Source organism: Macaca thibetana, chromosome 14 (assembly GCF_024542745.1).
Source record: "Macaca thibetana thibetana isolate TM-01 chromosome 14, ASM2454274v1, whole genome shotgun sequence".
Classification (NCBI taxonomy): domain Eukaryota; kingdom Metazoa; phylum Chordata; class Mammalia; order Primates; family Cercopithecidae; genus Macaca; species Macaca thibetana.
Window position 1 is genome coordinate 45,446,511 of NC_065591.1, and position 23,172 is coordinate 45,469,682.

Here is a 23,172-nt window from a genome sequence, read left to right on the forward strand (position 1 = left end):
GTATCATTAAATTTAATCCTTATCAAAAACCTATGAGGAAATTACAGCTAATAGTCTCAATTTCACATGACAAAACTGAGGCACAGAGTGAAAAGAAAATTTCCCAAGATCACACAGTGAGGAAGTAGAGATGCAGGGATTTCAGGGAGCCTAACTGCAAAGCTCACATTTTAACCACCATGTCACACTGCCCTCCTTGAGGATAAGTCCAGGTATATGATACATTTGTGCATACTCAGTAGCACCTAATATCTATACCCAGAAGATTCTCCTTCCATACGGGCAGACTCCCCAACCCCAGAGCTTCTAGAGCAGCTCTAGCCTAGTCTCTGGGTGGGACCCATACAACTCCAATTCCATCAGTGGCAGGGAGAGCGCACATGCCCCTGGCCTGGGAATGTGGCTTGACTTTCTCTCTCTGGAAAGAACAATCATCCAGCCATCACATCCCCCTAGCTAGGTCCAGGGTGGTCACCTTCCCAGCTCTACTCTGAATCCTTCATGATCTATGTGCCAGACTATAAGGTGACACTCCTTAGGATTGAAAATGAGGAAGTCGCAGCCTCTCTGTTCCCAGAGCTCACAACAGCGGGGCCAGCCAGCAGGACATCCACATTGGGATGTACGAAGAGTTCTATCCTGCCTTCCCCTCCGTGCCTCTGCCAGTTGTTCCCATCTCAATGGACCTCCTTTCTGAAGGGTTATCTTCTGCCTGTTCTTGGAAGTCGATATAGTCATTTGATATCCATGTGGGAAGGTGAGGAAAGAAACCATGCACAAGGAACTTCAGAAGTGAGGCCGATCTTCTGAGAGCAAGAGGTGAGGCCTGAGGAGCATGATGTGGGGGAAGAGTGTGGGCTTTGGGTCTGACAGATCTGGGTTCAAGTGCTGGGTGCTGCCACTCATTTGCTATGCATGGCCTTGGAGGACATTGCCTCACTTATCTGAACTTATTACCTCATGTATAAAACACGGATGATAATAAATAGGTCTCTTACAGCATTGATGGTGGACTCAATGAACTCAGTGTGGGAGGACTCAATAAACAGTGGTTCTTTTCATTACCAACTTTCCTGCCTCTGAAAATCCCCAGCACTCTGTTGTCTATCTTCATCATTTATCCCGCTTTTGTCTAGAATTAGGGAGAACAGGTACTTGTCTCTTCTGCTACTCGGCCACAGGCCTTTGGAAGGCAGGGATATTCCCTCCCTGTGCCGTATCCCCTGCAGATCTAGATGCTGAGCTGGCTCAAGTTTGAGCCTCAGTGACCATACAGATAATTATCAGCATCAACACCATCGCCTGCCAGTCATCCTGCCAGGCACTGTGTCCCTCCCCATACATCCTGAACTCATCTTATCCTCTCAGGCTCTGTTATTATCCACATTTTACACATCAGGAAAATACAGGGCTGAAGAGGAAAAGTAACTTACCCAGCGGGTGAGCAGAAAGGGGCACCCCTCCTTACCCCCAGCCAAACCCCATCCCTACATCCATGCCAATATCTAGAGAGCTCTAGGGTCATTCAAGGCCACACAAGACAGGAATCTTTGCCACATAATTCAGAATTTTATTTCCCTGAGTAGCAAAAAATAAACTGACATGGAATTATCTTTTTCCTCCCCATATGTTATTAAAGATTTCACAGGCATTGAAAATGAGAGAAAATCTTGATGTGTGCATCTTTGCTCCTCAGCACCTGGGACGGTGACTTCCACAGAACTGAGAGAAAATACTGAATGCACAGATGAATATGTGAGGGAGTCGCCTGTGTTTGTTAAAACCCTTTGCCACCAACATCTGTCCTCAAAATAAAATACTGCCAAATAAGATGAGTTGCTTTGAGACCACAAACAAAATACATTAAGAACATAGTCAACCTTTAGTTACTGACATGAATGGAGTCTGGAGGCAGAGGAACAGCAACCCAGGTGGCAGGGGCTGCGAAGGGAGGAAGGGAAGGAGAGGAGGGGGGAAGGGAGGGAGAGATAAGAGAAATGGAGGGAAGGAGGAAGGAAAGAAAGTAACTTCTGAGCAACCATCCAGTCTCAGGCACCTAGAGAAGCATGTGCTGATAAAGCATTTCCCTGTTATTTTCACGCTCACCCTCGGAGATGCATCTAATTAGCACCATGTTATGGATGAGGAGGCAGAGGCTTGGAGAGAGTGATTAGTTCATCCAAGGATGTCAAAGAGTGAGGATACAACTCAAGATCATCTGGCTTCCAAGTCTGCACCTACTCCCTGACACTGCAATCGGCTTGGCCAACCAGACTCACCAGCTCTCCTGGAGGATTTGCTCAAGAGGCTCTTGGGCCTGAAGCAGGGGATTCTCTGCCTGGTCCCGAGGAAACAGTGGGCACAGGAGCTGATGCTGGACAGCTGGGCACCTGGGCACCTGTGCTCTGTAGGAGGCATTCTCCATTGCTCCTCAATGTCCCCAGTGATAGCGGAGTCCCTCACAGACAAAGGGAATCTCCATTCCCAATGATCCGTCTCCTCTTCTTTCCATCAGCTACATGAGGCTGTTTCTTAGGTTTTCCAGACAATAACTTCTCTGTTCCTGGGATGCTTTAGTTATTTCTCAGAGGCTTTTCAAACAGCAAAAACCTAGGCAGGCAACCTGTCCTCAATTTGCTGGACACACTGAGCCACTTCTCCCTGCCTCTCCATGTCTTGCCTGGCAGACTGTGTGCTGCCCCCCTGTTCCAGGGTAAACCAATATGTGACAGGAACCCAAATGAGGCAGAGCACAGAAGGCGCAGCTCTTGGGAAGGGTGCAACACACATCTTCCCATTGCCTGATGCTGCTCAGACAGGAGTAATGGCCCTTAGCATTCCTCAGTGTGATATGAGGGAGGAGGGTGGGAGCCTGTGAATTATGCTGATTCAAATATTTTGAGATGCTCCCTGGACAGGAACAAAGGGAATGTCACTAAAAATCCATTTAAAGAAACCATTGCATTAGAAATCTTAGTAACTATTGGTGTAATCTGTATTTAGTTTACTCTAAGACCTACTTTTTTTAGTTTTCATTTCAATATTTTAAACTCAGGTAGTTTTATAGGAAAAACAAACCTACCCAATGAATAGTAAACCATTTACATTCCTTAAAATAACTTCTGATCTTGATCAAAAGGCATGTTTGTGCAGAATGCTGCAACCTTTTCTGATGTGACATTTACAAGATGAAAGCAAAAAGCTGGTCTAAAGAGCTGAGGCCTTGGCATTAGCCAAATTCAACTGTATCAGCTAGGAAATCATGTACAAATCCGAGGTGTTTATCAGTGTGGAACCAGAGATTTCAACTCCAGCTTTGCAGGAAGGGAACAAAGACAAGGACATTCTTCCAATACAGTGTTTTACTGGCTCCAGCTGCATCTCAGGAGCAAGCCTCTCCTACCTTGTAAGTCAAAAAGGGAAGCTCACAGATCTCTCTCTCTCTAATAAATAGCCTGCCTCCTGAATACATAGATGCAGGTGAGCAATTCCTTGGTTCCCTCCTTAGTATCTAAGGACAGTCTGGTTGTTCTTATCTTGAATATACAATGAGCCTCAGGAAAAAAAAAATTAGTGTTCACAAGAAAAGGAAAACTGGTGTCTATTGTAAACAATTGGCGTATGGTAGGTGGCAGGAACATAGCCTGGCTCGGCACTTCTGACTTGCATCTAATCACTGATCAAACAGTGATCAGTTTGGGAAGTGTGGCTTAGGTTTTGTTTGTTTACTTTTTGTACAGTAAAGTACACAAATCTTAAATACATAGCTTGAATACATTTTAGAAAATTAACATACTTACATAACCACTGCTCAGATTAAGATACAGAGCGTTACTCATGACCCCCTTTCTAGTCATATGGGGAGTTTTTGTTTCTCAAAACAACCACCACGACCCACCATCACTAGGTTGGGTTTCTGAACAATAATCAGAAAGTCTGGCTCAAAAGAAGAATGCAAGAAGTAACTGGGAATCCCAGGGGCAACACCGAATGTATTTCATCAGGCAGTAAACGTTTCCATTTCTGTGGGACAGAATTACTCCCCCACTCTGATACATCCTTTTTTTTAGCCCTGTTGTCAAAGAGACACCTTTAAAAGAAAATCGATTTCCAAATCAGCTCCTATCTGTACAAAGTAAAGCACAGTTGAGAAAGGAAGAGGCTATGAAAGGGAGTGAAAGACGGGGCAGTGCTGGTTTTGCCCCCCGCAAGGTTGCTCTGAGACTTTGTCCCAAACAGATTTTCCCAAGGGTTCGCCAAAGACGGGGGAGGGGTACCTACAAGTGGGAGGGATCAATCATGAAAAAAATTCCAGCCTACTACGCCACTGCCACCACAGCTGGCCAGTCCTCTTGCTGGTCAGTCCCAAACTGGGGACAAGCTGTGAGGATGGCACTTTAGTTTTCCACTAGTAAAATGGGCCTTTCAGAACCACCTCTTGCCAATCATGAAGGAATGGTCTGAGGGTCAGTGAACACGTCCACATGAAACTATACCACATTTGAAATGTGAAATCTGAAGGCTTAAAGTAGGAATGGAAAACTCCAGTGCCTTGGGGTCAGGCAGGTAATTTAAGGATTACAGCTGGCGAGCAGGTAGCAGCTGTGCACACTGGAGCAGCAGTGGCTGGTCTAAGGGGGTTGGATACTGGGACATCTGTTGATTGCCACCACATGGAGAATGTAGGCTCAAGGAAGCAATATCGTTGTTTTTCTCAAGAGCAACCAGAAAGACATTTTCATGTGAAATAATGTAATTCTAAAAATTTGAAAGGGAATCTAGTTTAAAAGAAGGGTAATACTGTGGGCCAAATAAAACACGTCAGCAGGGGAATGTAACCCAGAGACTGAGAGTTCTCAACCACAGGTCAGGATATCCTGGCCTTCCGGTCCGGGGTTCTCAATCTTCATTTCCACCCCATCCTCCTAGAGGGATGAGACGTGCCCCCGGATAGCAGTGGCTCGCTGCGGCAAATAAGAGACACACACTCCGGGCCGAAAACTGCTAAAGTCCAACATCCTTTTCTGTTGTTTTTAAACAAATTATGAGACCAAGGTCCAGGGAGGAAGAGTGATTTCACAAGCCCACACAGTGAGGGTGGTGAAGGCTCCCTGCTCCCGTGTCCACCACCCCCTGCCTGACCCCTCCCTTGTGGACAGAGGTCAGGGTCAGGAGGTGAGAGCAGAGGCAGCAGGAGGCTGGGCCTCATCTCATCAACTTGGAGATTCTGCTTGCCCCAGATGGCCCTCTTATCCCACAAGCCCGAGGTTCCCTGCTGCCAGGGGCTGCTGGAGGAGCCTGGGAGGGCCTGTGTTCCTCACCTGCACATCCAGGTTTTTTCGAGAGGAGGCAGGTGTGTTGGCATAAGAGCTGATGGAGGAGCTGGTGTTGATGTCATCAGTGCTGAGGTTGTCTATGGTGTCGCTGATGCCACTGCTGACGGAGCTGCTGTCGTCCCAGCTGCCAAGACAAACACACATCCTGAGCACCAAAACCTCAGGCTGTTCCAGTTCAGGCTGATGACAGACAAACACACACTATCCCCGAAAAGATCCAATCTTTGCCACGAAGCCCTGGACAAAGCTCTTTTGCCTCAGATGTGACTCATCTCCATGTCAGTTGTTGCTGTCTGGGATTGGAAGCTGGGTGAAGAGGCTGACAGGTACCTTCCGCAAACTAAGTGCTTCCATAGCAGAGGTGGCTACAGACACTACCCATGTCCTACCCCATCCTCAACTTCATCCTGGGAACTTTATGGAAACCAATTTGTTCCTTCCCAGGCCTAGTGGCAGAGTAGGGGCAGTGAGTCTGGAGACTAGAGCTAAAAGCATGCAGGGAAGAACTCCGGAGCAGGCACCTGTCGGGGTCAGAGGGCAGAGCTGCTGTATGACTTCTGCAGACTTCACTCCCAGAATGAAACGCCGAGGGAAGGAGAGTGGCAACAGTCAGGAGAAACCTGTCAACTTGGTTAGCAGCTCTAACTCTAATAATATCCCCAAAGACATCTAAAATAGATGTTCTTCATTTCCCAACCCTCCAACCGAATGAGGTCAGTCCCAAGCTGCCTAAGTCCAATCTCCTAGCAATGGTTCTTTCTTTCTTTTTTCTTCTTTACCATCTTCCCACCTGCCAATACCACCACCACGTTTAATCTAGCACCCGGTCCTATCACCTTGCTTCCAAAACATATCCAAACGTGCAGTTCTCTGCCCCCGCTGCCACCCTGTAGTTCATGGTGCTGTCGACGGTGCCTGGGTTACTGCTAAAAGGCCAGGTGGTCTCTGTGGTCTGCTTCTGCTCCCTAATTGTCCATCCCCCCCGCAGCAGTCAGAATATCCTGTCACTCTACTGCTTAATACCCGTGAGTTGCTTCTCAGATAATTAAGAGTCCAAACTCTCTATATGGCCCCTCAAGACCCTCTGAGCTTGCCTCCTACCCCAGTCCTGTTTTGTACCCCTCTCCACTGCGATTGGCTCTGATCACATGCACTTCTGTTCCTTTCAAGCCAAGGCTGCTCTCTTCGAGGCTTTGTGCTGCTTCTCCCTCTTTCTGAATGCTTGTCCCTGCCTCCTCTCATCTTTCAGATCTCAGCTGAAGTATTACCTTCTCAGAAAAACAACCTCACTACCCATCAAGCCTGTCACACTCTGTCATGTCACCCTTTGGCATTTACTCATTTGTTTGCTATCGGGTAGCAGATACGTAGCAAGTGGTCAATAAATACTTGCTAATCGAGGGCTGGGCATGGTGGCTCACACCTGTAATCCCAGCACTTTGGGAGGCCAAGGTGGGTGAATCACCTGAGGTCAGGAGTTCGAGACCAGCCTGGCCAACATGGGGAAACACCATCTCTACTAAAAGTACAACAAAATTAGCCAGGTATGGTGGCACATGTCTATAATCCCAGCTACTTGGGAAGCTGAGGCAGGATGATTGCTTGAACCTGGAAGGCAGAGATTGCAGTGAGCTGAGATCATACCACTGCACTCCAGCCTGGGCAACAGAGTAAGACTCTGTCTCAAAACAACGACAACAACAACAACAACAAAACTTGCTGATCAAAACTCATAGAAGTGAGAAGTCGAGTAGACAATAAAGCAAGCTTCCAAGATCAGTGTGACACTACTCTAATTGACCTATAGGGGGAAAGGGTAAGTATTATTGTTTTTCTATTGCACAGGTAGAGAAAGTGAGGCTTAGAAAAAAATAGATACCCTGTACAAGGTCAGAGGGCTAGGAAGAGGCAGAGTGGATCCTGATCCAGCCATTCTGATTCCAGAACCAACTACCCTCTTTACTGTGACTGCAGACGGTTTTGTATTATGTCAATTCTCAGCACACACCAGATGTGACACAGCCCACTTTCTCAGGAGGAAGCCAGGCTTGGGAGGCCAGGCAGCCTGGTTCAAGGCCACTCAGCAGGAGTGGCAGGTCTGATACCAAACCATTGACTTAACCTCATTATTCTAGCACTCAGTCTTCCACTGTCTTGCTGAAAGCCCTACAAAGTGGCAGCGTGGAACCTGGGAAATGCTGAGTGGCTGAGATTTGAAAGCCAAGAGCACATCTGCCACACGCACACATAACCCCAAAGTTCTAGTTCATTCCAGCAGCTTGGAAGATACCTGCCTGTACATCCTGAGCTCTGCTGATCAGGCAGGAAGACAAAGGCTTATTAAAAACCTGTTTTCATCACCTTCTCCTTCAACACTATTTGGCTTCCAAAATCCAATCTGGAACATTGCATAGAAATGTGGGGGAATGTGAGGGTGGTCCCAAGGAGGGAAGATGAGGCAGGGAGAACGAGGGCTCAAAAGGGGCTTATTGTGGATGAATCCACAAGGGTCCAGCAGCTCTGGAACTCTGCACACTTCACTCCTGTAATTCTACTTCTTGTGCCCAGCCCTCCATCCTGTTCCAAATTCTTTCTTTAAGGTTTTCTCCAAATACTCCAGCCCACCCACATCATCTCCTACTTTGAATTCCTACATAGTGTCACACATTTGTATTTGCTTCTATACACTCTTAGGCAGTTTTCTAGCTATTCTCTATACCAAGGGTTGTCCTATCTTCCAAATATATGCAAGGGCCTGCTTAGCGATAACAACTAAGTGCTTATCATGGATCAGGCATTGTGCTGGGTACTTTAAATCTATTGTCATAGATTTCTCCAGTCCTCATATCATACCTGCAAGGTAGGTATCATCCTGTCCATTTTACAAATGAAGGAAGAGAGGCAGAAAGAGTAAGTACACTGACCGATGCCATTCGGTGTTGGAACTGGGTTTAAAAAGCAAAATATCTAATTGCAGAATATGCGCTCCTTCTAGTCTTGTCATGCTGCCTTCTGTAGCAACAACGGCTGTTCACTGAGCCTGTGCCACATGCCAAACTATTCAACATTTGCGCATACTCTCATAGTCACTCTTAGGGTGTTTCACAATGAAGAAACCGAGGCCGTGAGGACTGATGGGCAATGTGGCAGCAATGTCAAGTTCATTCGGTGGGCCACGTCCCTTCCATCTCCAGAGACATAGTCCATGCTCCTTAAATACCTCCTGATGAACTCAACGTGCAGAGGCGAGACAGAGCAAGTTTCTGGTGCAAACTTGCCACCAGTAGAGGATTCTAAGCCTGGCTCCCTGCCCACTGATTCTTTGCAGGGTCACAGCTTCCGTGCCTGCTTCGCCTAGGCTGGTAACCACAGGAGGATCTGATGGGGCAAGCGTGGCATCACAGATGGAAAAGGACTCAAATTTGTTCTAGTGATTAAATGGGTCTTTTCTTGCACCTGCTCTTTGGGGTTAGGAATTTAATGTATCTAAAATTTCTCATAATTTGATGAAGAAGAAAGGGGAATGGTGGGAGAGGACCGTGGCTGGCAGGGAGGAAGGAGAGCAGTTGTAACAGATGCTCGTGAATCCAAGTCCCAGATTTTGTGCTTTGAAATTGTAACCGTTCTTCCCCTGTGTCCTTTCAACACCAAGATAATATTCCAGAGGGGCATGTGGCCCTTGATACACAGGATTCTTCCCATGTCAGTGCCTGGAGGACTGTTGGGCTTACCCTGAGTTCACAGGAAGCCTTTGTAACTGAGCCACCCAGAAGAGGGGAAGCCAGGGATCTAATCCATGGGTGAGAGTGGGGGTCACTTATGATGCGGATGAAGGGAGTGACGCGAGGGAAGGCCATGATGAGCAAGGGCAGCTTCGATATTTGCCAGAGCTGTCTGTGGTCAGAAACCGAAGCTGCCCCTGCAGCTGGAAAACCAGCCACGTCTCCTTTGCTTTCGGATCTCTGGGATACTAGCAAGTTCATCTTGACATAAAGTCGCTTAGTTCTAACTTGTCCTTTTCCCATTCGGGGTACAAACGATCATGAGCCACCAAGATTAGGCCAGTGAGTTTGCAGATGTATTCTGAGGGAAACCAGTTCCACCAGATGCTCTGTGATAAGAATGTTGCCCTAAGAAGGGAATGTGGAATCTCCTGCTTTCCTGGAGATTCACACTGTAAACAGTACCTCAGCATTTTAACAGCTGTGAAGTCCAGTAAAGATCACTATAACTTTGCCTAAAGGAGCATTCCCCAAACTTATATGACTACACAGGAAACGCTGAGAAGAATGAAGCACACATACAAAAAAAGCAAAAATGAAGAAAAATGCAATACAGCCTAGAGCTGCCACTGGCTACTTGATTCTCACTTGCCTGAGAAGGAAACCGGCACAGAGGGAAGCAGAGCTGAGAGGGATGGAAGTGTGCCTTTGACATTGCTTGAGCGCCCTTATCCAGCCGTACTGAAAGCCAGAAGCACCCCTGGGAGAGCCAGCCATGAGAAATAGTAAATTCCTTTCTTTTGCTTTTTGTCACTTGGCATACTCATGCTAACTAATGGGGAAGCGTAATTTGTTTGTAAAATAACTCCAGACATGTGGCTGAGAGTCAGACGGGAAAAATGTGGAAAGCATGCAGAATTCACTCAGGCAGTAAGGACACTGGTTGAATCTAATCAAGTGGCAAAGGAAATTAGGTACAACCTGGAATGAGGCACAAAAGTCCACTGACCCAAATCGGGCAATAAATGTTGAAAGCAGTTACAAAAACTGATTAAGATAGCAACTTGAAAGGAACCTAGAGAATTCATGTTTACTATGTGGTGAAATGAAATTCCAGAGAGGTGGCTTGGGGACCCCGATCACACAGCAGAAAGAACTACAGTGTACTCAACTATGATTCTGGAACCATCATTCCTGGAGGAGGATTTGACCATTCCTGTGTCCTGGTCCTGAAGCTGATGGAGAAAAACCATATGATGGCGCTGAGCCCACCTGAGATGATAAACCGACTACCCTCATTTCATATTGTGTGATTTTAAATCTGGGAAACATTTAAAAAGATGAAAAAGAATGATGAAGTGAATCATAATATTAAGATTAAGGCTTTGTGATCATTGGGTTAATCTGTATGTATTTTTAACATGTAAAAGAATACACAGCATATAACAGGATCTGACAAAACAGTCTTGTGATTTCAATTTTAAATGACTATTGATTTTTTACTTGAGACTTTTAAGCTGAAATGTTTAAGAATTGGATTAAGGTTGTAAAAAGAATTGAAATGTTTATGATAATAATTTATGACATTTATAACTTTAATTTATTTGATTTGCAAGAGTTGCTTAAGTGCTTAGAAAGATTTTGCTTGTTTGGTTGGTAAATCTACCCTGTCAGACATCTGAAGAGCTTAAGGAAACCACGTATGTTAACTTTACGAATGCAGTCTAAAATATTTACTAAAATTTAATTATCCAAGCTTTCAAACAGTACTAATTTTGCAGGTAAGTGTAATCTGTTGCCTGAATTAATAAAGTACTAACTGATAACAAGTGAAAATGATCTTAATTTGTGAAAAAAATACTTGTTTTATAGATGAAATTTGTAAGAAAATCTAGATAAAAAACCTAAAACTTCAATTAAATGTTAAATCCTAGTTAACTCTAAGAAGTTATTTTTTGGGCACAAAAGCACTCTTAAAAATAAGATATTTTAAAAAGTATTAAAGCAGATTTCATTTTTTGAATGAATCAATGATTTTTATATGAATGACTAGAAGAATAAATGAACCCAAGGTGGCATCTTCTCTCCTCACCAGTTTTTGCCACTCCAGTTCACCTTCACTCTACACCATAAAACTTTCAAAGCAGTTCCAACATTGCTCTGAAAATGTTGGTGGAGAGAGCGTTGTGTTTGACAACCTTGAGAAATAAGCAAAAGAACCCCAGGGCCTCCTCCTGGAAACTAACAGGAATATGGGAAACAGAGCTTGGCTGGTTTCCCTATCTTTTTGGTTTTTTAATAATTTTAAGACAACCTATAACAGATATGCCTAACTTCTTTGGCTGAAACAGCTAGAGAAATGGCTAGAAGATACTTCCACTGATTCATCAGAACAATCAACACAAAAGCATTATTTCCTAGCCAGATCACAGCCATGTACCTTTTTCTCTACTAATGAAATGTCCTACATTGATCAAGTCAGAGATAAGAACGTAACTGGAGTTATAAGTGATCAGATTTTAAAATAACCTTCACCTATTTTTAGCCAATGTGTAGGTGGAAAGAATTTCATGGAACATTTTCTGTTTCTTCTCATAAACTCAACATTTTTAGACTCTTAGCCAGGGGCTTTGAATTCATTTGTTCATCTCATTCATTGAGCCACTGCCCCTGTGTGCTAGGCACTGTGCAAGGCGGTGGGGATAAAGCGATAATTCAGAGTTTTCCCTGCCTTGACCATAAACCCAGTAGACATAATAGACAACATAGCTTAGACATAAATGAAAACATAAAACAGGGAGATGAGCAAAGGGCACCAAGTGGAAACAACACTGGTTCCAAACATCATTTCTATAGCCTCCCAAATCTCCTAAAGCCACCAGCCAAGTTGGAGCACAAGGAGCTCTTCTGGCAGCATTCCAAAGCCCAGGCCCACCAACAGTTTTAGCAATGCTGCTTTCTTCAAGGCATGGACACAGCAAGGGCCAGGAGCATGGAGAGCCAGGCCTTAGCCCCAGGGTTCCACAGAACTATCACCCATGAAGGTTCAGACAAGACACATCCTCTCCAGGCCCCAGTCTTCTCTTCTTTATAATGGAGTAGCTGGACTAAGCCATCCCAAAGGTTCCTTTCCAATGGACATCCTTTACATTTATGCTCAGAGAAAAGTTGGTACAAAGGCAAGTGGGCATACTGGAGGTCTCCACACTGAATGGTCTCCCCTCGTTCAGTAAAAGCCGCCAAACAGGTAACTCCATTTTCTAATGTCTGGGCTTTTTCATTGCTGATTTCACCTCTCAGATTATTATTTTTAGCTAGCCCTGAGTAGTTAGCAGCCCTTTTTAGACAGAAGTATGTTCTCTCATTTGATAGGATCCCCATGGGAGCCTTTCAGTTTACATGTGCTACCTGCTTGGTCCTGCAATTTGAGTTTGCAAACTCTGGTACAGAGGTGTTACAACTCAACTCACAATAGAGTGTCTGCACCAGACCATGCTATTTATCCAAAGAAAGAGGACACAATCTTGCCTAATACATAAAGCCACCATTGACAGCGTTACCAAATATGCCAGGCACTGTAGTAGGCACACTATGTATATTATTCCACTCCCATTTTCCCCTGGATGGAAAGGAGTCTTAGGATGCAGAGTTCATCAGAAGGATGAGACTCAAACCACAGTAGAATGACTGCAAGCAGCCTTCCAGTTCATCGGAAAGATGGCACGGTTAGTGAGTATCTTATAGATTGCAGCACATAGCTACAGTACATACAGATCAGCTTTGAAATCTGTTAACTAGCTTAATTAAAAAGAACCTCCATCTGCCCGCAGCCACCAAGTGTATCAAGAACAGACCCCATTTTGGCCAACATGCAGCATTTTAACCAGAATCAAGTCTCTCACCGCTTCAGCTGTTTCTCTACTACCTCTTGGAGAAATACAGATGTGAAGGGAAAAGCCTCTACAAAAGTGACCAGAAAATCCATTCAGACATGGAAGGGCCCATTAAACCAGGAGATTCAGTTTCAGTCTTAGAAGGGATGCTGACATCACTGTGTCAGGAATCCAAATGCCACTCAGAGGGCTTAAAGCACAATTTTAACAACCCCAACACAAGTGATTTGCTATGAAAAATGCAGGTGAAAGAAGCACAAATTATTTCAGCTTCACACATCTATTTTGCTCCACTGTTATAAGGAGTGAGAATTCCACAGAACTGAGAAAGTAAACCAGACTTCACTGGGACCCCTGAGAAACTACATTTAATATAGACACATTTTTAATATCAAGCTCTTCCAGAGAGGTATCTAAAAGGAGCAAGAATCTGTAATGGTCCTGAATTAATGTGATATTATGTTTACAATTTCATCTCTCATGAAGCAAAAAAGCAAAATAGAATCCCAAAGTTCCAGGGATGATTAAACAGATTTTTCCACTAGGATATACACACCCTTGCTTTCAGCAAAAGACTCTGAGAGGAGGAGTTATTGAAGGATCTGGAGGGAGGATCATTACACCTTTCAAATGAACTCCCTGTGAGATAATGTTGTTTATTCAAGGGAAAGACATGCTAAATGATGCTGTAAAAAAATCAGATTGTAGATATATTTTAGTTCCTCTCTACTCACTAATAAAATCACAGCCGGTTAGCAGAGATGAGGTTCTCTAACTATGGTTCTGAAAAGCAGTCTTCACAAAGCAAGGATCCTAATCCTCCCCAAACTCCAAAGGCTGGGTCGCTTCCAGGAGGCCCTTACAGTCCTTGGAAACAGTCTGGGCCAGCCCCCGCCCCTCTGTCTGCCTCTTTCCAGGTGACTAAGCTCACACTGTGGAGCTGTGACCAGCTGCATCCAGGCCTTACCTGCTCAATTTTCCAGTTCTGCTCCAGAATCAAGGCAGAGTCCATTTACAGGGCTGGCCCATGCCCCCTGCCAGACAGCTGCATTCAGTTGCAAAAGAGTCCAGACTGGTGGAACTTGTTTTCTGGCTATTGTTCAAGGCAATTGTTCCCGTGAAACCCCAGGGCCCGAGCGGAATGAGATCCTTTGGTGTGGATGAGTGAGCAAGCCTAACTGTAGGCTTAGTAGTAACCCCTGGGGAAGAGGAAGGGTTTGGCTACCTACATTTCCCACCAAACAGGTATGTTAACTATTTCCTCCCCAGGAGGTTTGCTCGGGAGCATCACCTCCTCTAACTACTGCTGGGGCCTATTAAGAAAATCCACCTTCAAAGAATGAAGCAGGGCTCCTGCAGAGTCCTACCTTTTGTAGTCTATGTGGAAGTGATAATAATAGCCAACCTTAATGACATTCACAGTTGTGAGCCCCTGTGCTAACTGTACTACATACTTTATTTCAGTTAATCCTCCAAACTCTGATAAAAATAATCACCAACACTTATTAACGGCTTGCTATGTGTGAGGCTCTGTTGTATGTAACATGTTTCCTGCCAGGTACCATTAGATAAATATTATCACTATACCCATTTTACAGATGAGGCAATTGAGGATTGGAGAAAATAGTCCCATGGGTCATACAACTAAGAAATGTTGAGGCTGGGATTTAAATACAGATACATGAGTGTTCAATCATCCCATTTATTCATTCATTTTATACATTTTAATGAACACTCATCATGTGTTCATTAGACTCTGAGGGACTTCAAAGTTTCCCACACCAAAGAAGATACAGTTACTTGAGTTAAAACTATAAGCCAGCCAGCCAGGCACGGTGGTTCATGCCTGTAATCCCAGCACTGTGGGAGGCCAAGGTGGGAGAATCATGAGGTCAGGAGATCGAGACCATCCTGGCTGACACGGTAAAACCCTGTCTCTACTAAAAATACAAAAAATTAGCCAGGCATGGTGGTAGGCGCCTGTAGTCCCAGCTACTCAGGAGGCTGAGGCAGGAGAATGGTGTGAACCCGGGAGGCGGAGCTTGCAGTGAGCCGAGATCACACCACTGCACTCCAGCCTGGGTGACAGAGGGAGACTGTCTCAAAAAAAACAAAAAAACCCACCACTATAAGCAAGCCACCTCTCTCTGGATTCCAGCTCTGGGACCAGCCTACATAGTTCGCAGTTCTGGTGCAAAATGATCAGAGCCTAAGCTTGAATTAATGCAAGGACAGAATGTAGCCACTAACCCTAGTAAATTCAGTCTCATCTAGTACCACTAATCCCAGGAGGCTCCAAACGGAGGGACCACAGCTCTGCAGAAAAAAGTAAAATAGGTCTGTGTTTGAATTCTGGCTCTGCCATCTCCTTATCAGGGCACCTTTACCTCCTGGGTGGCACAGTGCTAACAACATCCAGTTACCATAATCATTTTGTTGGGACCATATCAGGTAGCCTGTGTACAGCTCTCCCTGCATGTCAGTTGCAGTATAGGATCCAGGGAAGCTGCAAGGACTGCAGGAAGGAGATGCAGGCCTACATCCTGAAATTGATGATAAAGTTCTAGTGTAAGAACTTGCTTCTTACTGCCATAAATGGATAGTGTCCTAGGGGAGAAGCAGCTTCTACAGACGGTGCCAGGTGCAAGGCCAGTGATTTGAGGTGGAGGGAGGAAAACACAAACCCCATAAAATGGGCTCCAAGGGGATTTAGCAGCCATCAGGCTTGAGTTTCAGCCCACAGCACCTTTGTCCCATTTTGGTAACTCATTCCTTGACAAGTAGGTGGTCCCCTGAGTAAGCATGAAATTTTTCCCTTTGGCTTCAGGAGCTTGGTTGGGTTAGAGAGACCGGAGCTTTGGTCCGGATGCCTTAGACCCTCATTGTTACACTAGGCACCAGCGTGTCTGCTGACCTCAGCTACACAAAGCCCTCTCTCCTTCAAGGCTCCTCCGGAGAGGGCTGCTTACCCTTGGGCCACTGCCGGCTGGCTTTTGCCAAGAATATCAACAAACTCATCCTAGTTTTCTGTTTACCAGAAGATATATTTCCCCTGAACATCAACAGAATTCAGCATATTATAGCAAACGAAAATAACAGTAAACATTTATACAAGGTGAAAAATTTTAATAATAGGTTCCAGGCACCATGCTAAGCACCATCCCACAAACACCTCTCCACTTTCTTATCAGGCACAAACTACTAATGCCCCCTTTTCATAGATGTGGAAACTGAAGCTTAGAGAGGCTATGTGACCTGCCCAAGGTGCCAGGGTTAACAAACAGAGCTGGATTCGAACCCAGATCTGCCTGATTCTGAAACCCAAGCTTTTAAAAATCACATTGACTCAATGTTAAGAACAGAGGTAAAGATACTTTTAAATAGATCATGGTCATAAAAGAACTCAGAACTTCCAACTGTTATTCAAAATATGCAGGACACGTTAATGCAATCAAGCTACTTTTAAAACATCTCGAAGAAATTAAAGGAAAGGGGATGGGGGACAAATCCCAGACAGAGCATTGGCCAGCTGTCTTTAAGTAGAATGGGACGGGAGTTCAACACCCCCATAGTCTCCCTCCCTCCAACCCTCCACTAAGCTCCCAATATATCTTAGGGATGTGGGAAAACGTGAACGCACAAAACAGAACCACAGTTGCCCCAGGGCAGCCAAGAGAGGCGGCTATCTCCCAAAAACAGGCTGGCCTCATTTTGCAGTTTGTCAAGGGCCTGCCCTTAAGCTTTCTCTTTCTTGGGGGAAGTGGAGAGGGAAGGGACCTCAGGTCAAGACTTCTACAGACCAAGAGAAGCTCGGCTTTAGCTAATTAGGCACCTCCAGCACACATGTGAACAGCTAGTGCCAATAGCTTCGGTCAGCATTAATATGCTGGGTGTAGATCTTCTCCCTTCAAGACTCCATAAATTCAGCGTCTTAAGAAGTAGACCCAGAGTTCCAGGGCACAGCCTCAGCAGCCCAAGGCCATCTCCAAGGTCACTGGCCTTTCCTGATTTGACCTTCACTTGGGATCAAGTCCTCCTGAACCAGGTACAAACTAAAGCTCCAGCCTGATCCATCCAGCAGTCCAGGAGCCTCAAGATCACAGAACTCCCAGCTAGGTCCTACTGCCAAAGCAGGGCTGCTTCTTAATACACAGCTCTCTTCTTTCCAGAAACAAGCTGCATCTGAGAAGCCCAGGCAGGCCGTGCTGCTAGCATCCTGTGTATTTGGGTGAGTCCTCCACAACAAAGTGCGCCCTTCATCCAGCTGAAGTCATATTTAAAATTACAGGTAAAACTATTCTAAGCTCAGATGCCAAGCCCACCCAGGAAGGCATGATGGTAGAGTGAACCTGGGTTCCAGTCCCAGCTTTTCCTCTTATCAGCTGTGTAACCTTCATCAAGTTACTTAACCTCTCTTAGTTCCCACTGCTGATTTTCAAAATTGAATGTAATCTTCCTGGCTTTGCAATGAAATTGAATGACACAATGTCTGCTAGATGCTTGGCATGTGGTAGGTGGTCATGAACATTGTTTTCTTCTCCCCTTGTCTGGCTTAAAAAACAGAAATGTGCTTCCCTGGGCAGCTCTATAGGTCATAAGGTAGCAAGAAAAGTCCTTATGCTTAAATCTGCCATGCCATCTCTTCTGGAGCCTAGTTTACACACACACACACACACACACACACACACACACACACACACACAGAGTAATTTGCTATACTAGTAAACACAACCACAAGTTCACCAGGCTCCTTAAATTCCAAACAAAACTTCCAACTGCAAGTCTTTTTAATCAGGGCCCTCTGAACCACAAGCAGCCCTTGCCTGGGGCCACACTGCCTTTCCCCAGCTCACCCCTCCATACTGCCCCCACCAGCTGAAAAGTCTGGAATAACGACTTCAGACAGCTGGGTGATCAACACCCAGATTTTCAGGCTCAGCAGCCTAATTTGGTAAGACGGTTTGGAAAATATTGACATTACCCAAATGTCTAGGTGGATCCAGGACATTTGGGTAATGCCCCAGTTTCCTCTGAAACCATCAAGGTTAGAATGAATGGGGGTGGAAGAGGAGAGAAGGTGAATTTCCTGACCAGTAACCTTGTCCCCCGCCGCACCCCCCCAACACACACACACCACCACACAGCACCACAGAGCTCACGGTGATTTAGGCAGCTGCACCACTGGCTGCTCCACCAGGCTTTTCAATACCGGCCAAGGAAGACAAGGCAGTACATGTACCACAACCGCCCCCTGGCCCCAGAAATTTTAGAAAATCACCCTACCTTGTAAGGTTCCTAGGCCAGAGCATTTCACTACATTGTGGCCCTTGGAGAACAGCGGACAAAGAAACTGAATGAATCTCACGGGATGGCAAGTCCTTTAGCCAGCTGAGCCAGCCCACACTGGGCCAGGGAATCCCAGGCACCCAGCAACTCCGTAACTAAAGGACTAGCTAGCAGGGATCACCATTCCCCAGGCCAGGAAAGAAATCTGATCCCCCAACAAAATTAACCTCTGAAGTGCTGAAGGATCGAGAGGTCAGGCCTGAGTGCTGGTATCAAGTCAGCTGTGAAAAGTTTCAGCAAAGCAAAAGCTAACACCAAACTCTGAAACCATTACCGTAAAGCACTGAATGGAAGGGCCCTCCATGTGGTCCCAGGGGAGTTTGCAACAGCAGGTCAAATTGAAGAAAATCTGAGAGTGAAAAACTACTTTAAATCCTCACAGACTGCACAAAAACGTTGCAGGAAGTCTTTCCAGCCCTAAGTGCTACTTTTAATGATGCAAAAATCATTGACTATAACATTTCTTAGCTCATTCCATTGACGTCTGAAGGCAAAGCATTTGATTGAAATGATTAGCCTACGGAGAGAATTTCTGAACCTAAAAAGGAAATGATACCTGTTTGTACAGTTAACGACGACGCACATACATTATTTCCGGTGATGTCAATTTTGATGCAGTGCCAACAAAAATATGCATTAATTCCTCAGGCTACTTATTTCAAAAGAAAAAGAATCTCAGTCTAGGCATGGCTATATTAAACATTATGGTACAGAGGCTGGAAGGGGAGGTGGGTGGGAGAGAGTCCCAGCTCTGGGATGGGAAGGGGTTGCACCGACTAATCCCTATTAAAACCTGTAATCAAGGCACTCAGAAAGAACTATGTAAACAGATGCTATGAACAATGAACAACTGTATTACTACTGAGAACTCAAAAGCAAACTTATGTTATAGCCACAAGCTTTATTTGAAAACGAAGGATTAAGATGTTCTCCCAAACCCTGACTCCCTCTCCAAAAATCCTACCAGTTGGTTCCTGGCAGCTTTAAAAGACTTTCCCCAAGAAAGGCTCTCCCCCTGGCCAGGGTGGCCTCTCCAGTGGAAGTGGGGAGTGGGGGTTGTGGCCCTGGGGGATGGTTAGGGAAGGAAGCAGTAACTGGCTCCAAGTGAGGTCTCTGTGTGGTCAGCATTTGCTCAGCAAACAGAAGCTTTCAAAATGGAATGAAGAGCCATTCCTCCCCCCACTGAAAAGGGAGGGAATAAAAGATCTGCTCAAAGAGTAGAGGAGGGTCTGGTGGTGATTCCCAGGTGAATGAAAAAAAGATTGTAATCTCGAAGTCCCAATCAAAGTTAATCATTCACATCTGATCCTTCAGGGCCCTCCTCCACTTGAAATACTGCTGAGGCATCTGCCGTGGGGAGTGGGAAGCAGAGGTGGGGGTGGGCAGTGGGTGAGTTTGAGGGAAGGGGTAGTGTCCAGACTTATTAAGACAAAAAAGTTGGGATAGACCCAAGCTCTGGCTGACAAGGATGCTTCAAACCACCCCTTACCTTCTATGCTGTCCCTGGAACTGACTATCTTTACGATATTACTTCTTTGAGAATCTGTCCAACATCCCGAGTTAACTTGGGAATGGGATGGTGATTGTGTGGTTTGGAGACACATAGGCACATGGGCACAGATGCACACACACACACACTCTAAAAAGTTTCCATTGATTCCTTGCTCTAGGCAAATATAATAGGTAAACATTCTGATTTGTCATCAAGGTAAGCTAGGAAATGTTGATCTATTCATTTATTCATTCATCAACTAACATATTTATAGAGCATCTGCAATTTGCCAAGTGCTGTTCTAAGTGCTGACGATACAAGTAGTCAATAAAATAGACCAAAAAATCTCGACTGTAACAGAACTTAGCTTCAATGGTAGAACTATAAAATAAGTGAGACAAAATGTAAATTTTACGGTACATTAGCAATAAATGATCAAGAGAACGTATTGTAAAGAAGAAGATGTGATTTGTGGAGGGGGGGTGTTGGAAATTTTACATGGGGTGGCTATGGCAGGTCTGCTGAGGGCATGGTTTTTATTACAAATCTAAAAGAAGTATGGGAGCTGGGTATCTGAATACATTTTGGTTTTATATCTGGGGATAAGGGACTTCCAAGAGGAAATGGTCCGTGCAAAGGCCCTGAGATAGTATACGACTTGTAATGCATTCCAAGAATGAGTGGCTGGAGCAGTGAGTGGTGAACCAAAGTGGGGTGAGGAGGGGGTTAGGCCAAAGAGTCCAAGGGTACAGGGAGAGAGGAGAGTGCCTGAGTGGGGCCCTGAAAGTCAGCGTAAGCAGCTTGTCTTTTACTCTAAGGGAGAGAGGATACACTGGAGGGTTAACAGATGGAGTTTCTCCTTTTTATAAAAGTTCATGTAAATGTACAACACTAAACATATCATTTTGATTATACATGATTTTTACAGGGGCGAGTTTATTGCAGGAGACATAGTGCTTTAAGGAGGTCTTAGTTTTCTTTCTGTGGTTAAAAGGATCACACCTTTCATGTGAAAGGCTCTGAATTATTTGCAGCTACAGGTTCTAATTGAGTCAGGGTTTTCTCATGGTTTGAAAGATAATAATTAGCAGGGATAAGGGAGACCCAGGCAACGGGAGAGGAAAAGGGAAAGTAAACCAGCTCCATGAGGGTAGATGCCCTTTGGCGCTTTTCAAAGAGTCAGGCTTGCTCTGTCATTTTTGACCCTTGCTTCTAAACAGGCCAAATTCCAAAGGGCTTCCAGAACTCATAACACTTTTCTCCCTAGAAACAATGTTATCAGTGATGTTAAGGTTTCCAGGTTACTCACAGAGCCATCTATAAAACCAAAATGTAGCTGATGAACTCGACTCAGGTATCAAAAAGTAGAAGAAAACTTTATTCTTGGAATACAGTACATAATTAGACAAAACAGAAAACCACAAAGATGAATCTAAAAAGATGTTCACTTATTTCTAATGAGTATTTTATGAAACCAGTGCTAGTGAAGACACTTTGCTCCTTTTCCTCCAATATATTCAACCCTCTTTCCTGGCTTTTCCCTGCAGGCTGAAAAATGTATTACTAATTTCATCAAATACAACAAAACCCAAAACCTTTTTTTTTTTTTTTTTTTTTTTTTTTAACCTCGTGCCCATATTCTCCTCCACAATCATGCCGGTCTCTGCTCCATATTACAGGAAAACACCTCAAAGCAGTAATTTGAGTTGTTTCATGTACTTCTCATGCTCCATGATCCTTCAACCCACCAGGCAAGATGTTTGTTCCCACTACTCCACTGAGACCACTTTCTGTTTTCCCTGAGAACATCGATGGCTTCCTCCTTGCCAAAGCCAACGGTCAACTCTCTATCCTTACCCTACTTGAGTTTTCAGCAGCAGGTAGCATCGACAGATTCTCGCTTCTTGAGTGGGCCTCATCCCGGGTTTCCATACCGTCATCTGCACCTGGTTCCTACCTTCCTAACTGTGCTCTGGGTCTCCTAAGCTCACCTTCCTCTTCACCTCTCCAGAACTCAAGGGCCTCCATCCCTGGACCCCTCCTCTTCTCTAACTATAACTTCTCACTAACTTCTAAGTAAGTTATAACTACCACTTCTAACTAACTTATTTTCCTGGGTGATCTCATCCATGGTTTCAAATACTAGGTGCAGGCAGACAACTCTAAAGTCTGTAATCTGTAGTCTGGCCGCTTTGTGTACCCAACACATCTGAAATCACATTTACCTTACTCAAAACTACTGCTCCCAACTTCCAATGTGTCTGCACCCCCATTCCCAAAGTCTTCCATATCTCAAAGTATGACTCTCCATTAACCATCCTAATTTCCTCCTTCCTTCTTGCCTCCGATGTAATCCATTAAGAAGTCCTTTTGCCTAAAGCCCCCAAATATACCTTGAACCCAATCACTACTGAACATCTGCAGTAAGATAACCTTGGACCAAGCTGCCATCATCTCTTTCCTGCAACAGTCACCTCCCGGGTCGCTCCACCTTCCCTCATGCCCTGCTAGGCTCCATCCTGCACACCCCAGCGACAGCAATCTTTCTCCAGTGTACAGCAGATTCTGTCACATTGCTGCTTAAAGCCCACTGACAGCTTCCCAGGGAAGTTAGAATAAAATTCAAACTTGTTCCCTCGGCCTAGAAGCCCTCATGTGATCTGGCTCCTCCTCTTCATTCCGTCCAAAGACGGGACTCACAAATGCACCAAGCTTCTTCCCACTTCCTAGGTCCTCGCACTGTGCCTCCTTTCTGGAATGCTCCTGCCCATGTCTCCCCCTCGGCTGCCCGTTTCTCATGGGTCAGATGTTGGTTGGAATGGCACCTCCTCAGGGATTTCCTCTTAGACCCTGGCCCAATTACATTCCACCATATGATTTTCCTCATGGCGTCAATCAGTCAACACATTGTCTTTCAACAGTCTGTCTTTCTCTCAACACAGTCAGCTCCTTGAGCACAGGTGTGCTGTTTGCTTTTGTTCTGAGCCATATCCTCCCAGTGCCTAGATCACTGCTGATGTGGTCCTGGATCAACCAAGCATAGGAGGACAAAATGGAACTGATTATTCTATGCTGTCTCCTGGGGACTGTGAAGTACTTCCAAGGACTTTAGTTCAATGGTTTCATTTGGTCACAGACCCACTTGAGAACCTGACAGAAACTTAAGTCTGTCTCTCCATAAGAAAAAAGATATACAAACAATATTTTACACAATATTTCCAGGGACTCACTGATCCCCTGAATCCTGTCCATAAAGCACAGGTTAAGGGCAGCTGCTTCTGAGTTTTATAATACTTTAGTTTCACTTTGTGTGTGTGTGTGTGTGTGTGTGTGTGTGTGTGTGTGAGCTGGAGTCTTGCTCTGTTGCCCAGGCTGGAGTGCAG

At 45.1% G+C, this 23,172-nt stretch overlaps 1 protein-coding gene across 10 annotated transcripts in view; it reads right to left on the reverse strand.

Moving 5' to 3' along the window:
• NAV2 (neuron navigator 2) overlaps window positions 1-23,172 on the reverse strand; it is a 766,628-nt gene that overhangs the window by 80,495 nt on the left and 662,961 nt on the right. For 9 of the 10 annotated variants that reach the window (XR_007719073.1, XM_050755340.1, XM_050755338.1 and 6 more), the window contains one exon: window positions 5,322-5,460. Coding sequence is in view for 9 of the 10 variants with exons in the window: in XM_050755340.1 (XP_050611297.1) it covers window positions 5,322-5,460 (139 nt within the window). In the remaining variant the exon portion in view is untranslated. Of the gene's footprint in view, window positions 1-5,321; window positions 5,461-18,234; window positions 18,718-23,172 lie in introns of those variants that run through there. The other variant, XM_050755342.1, reaches the window with a different exon arrangement.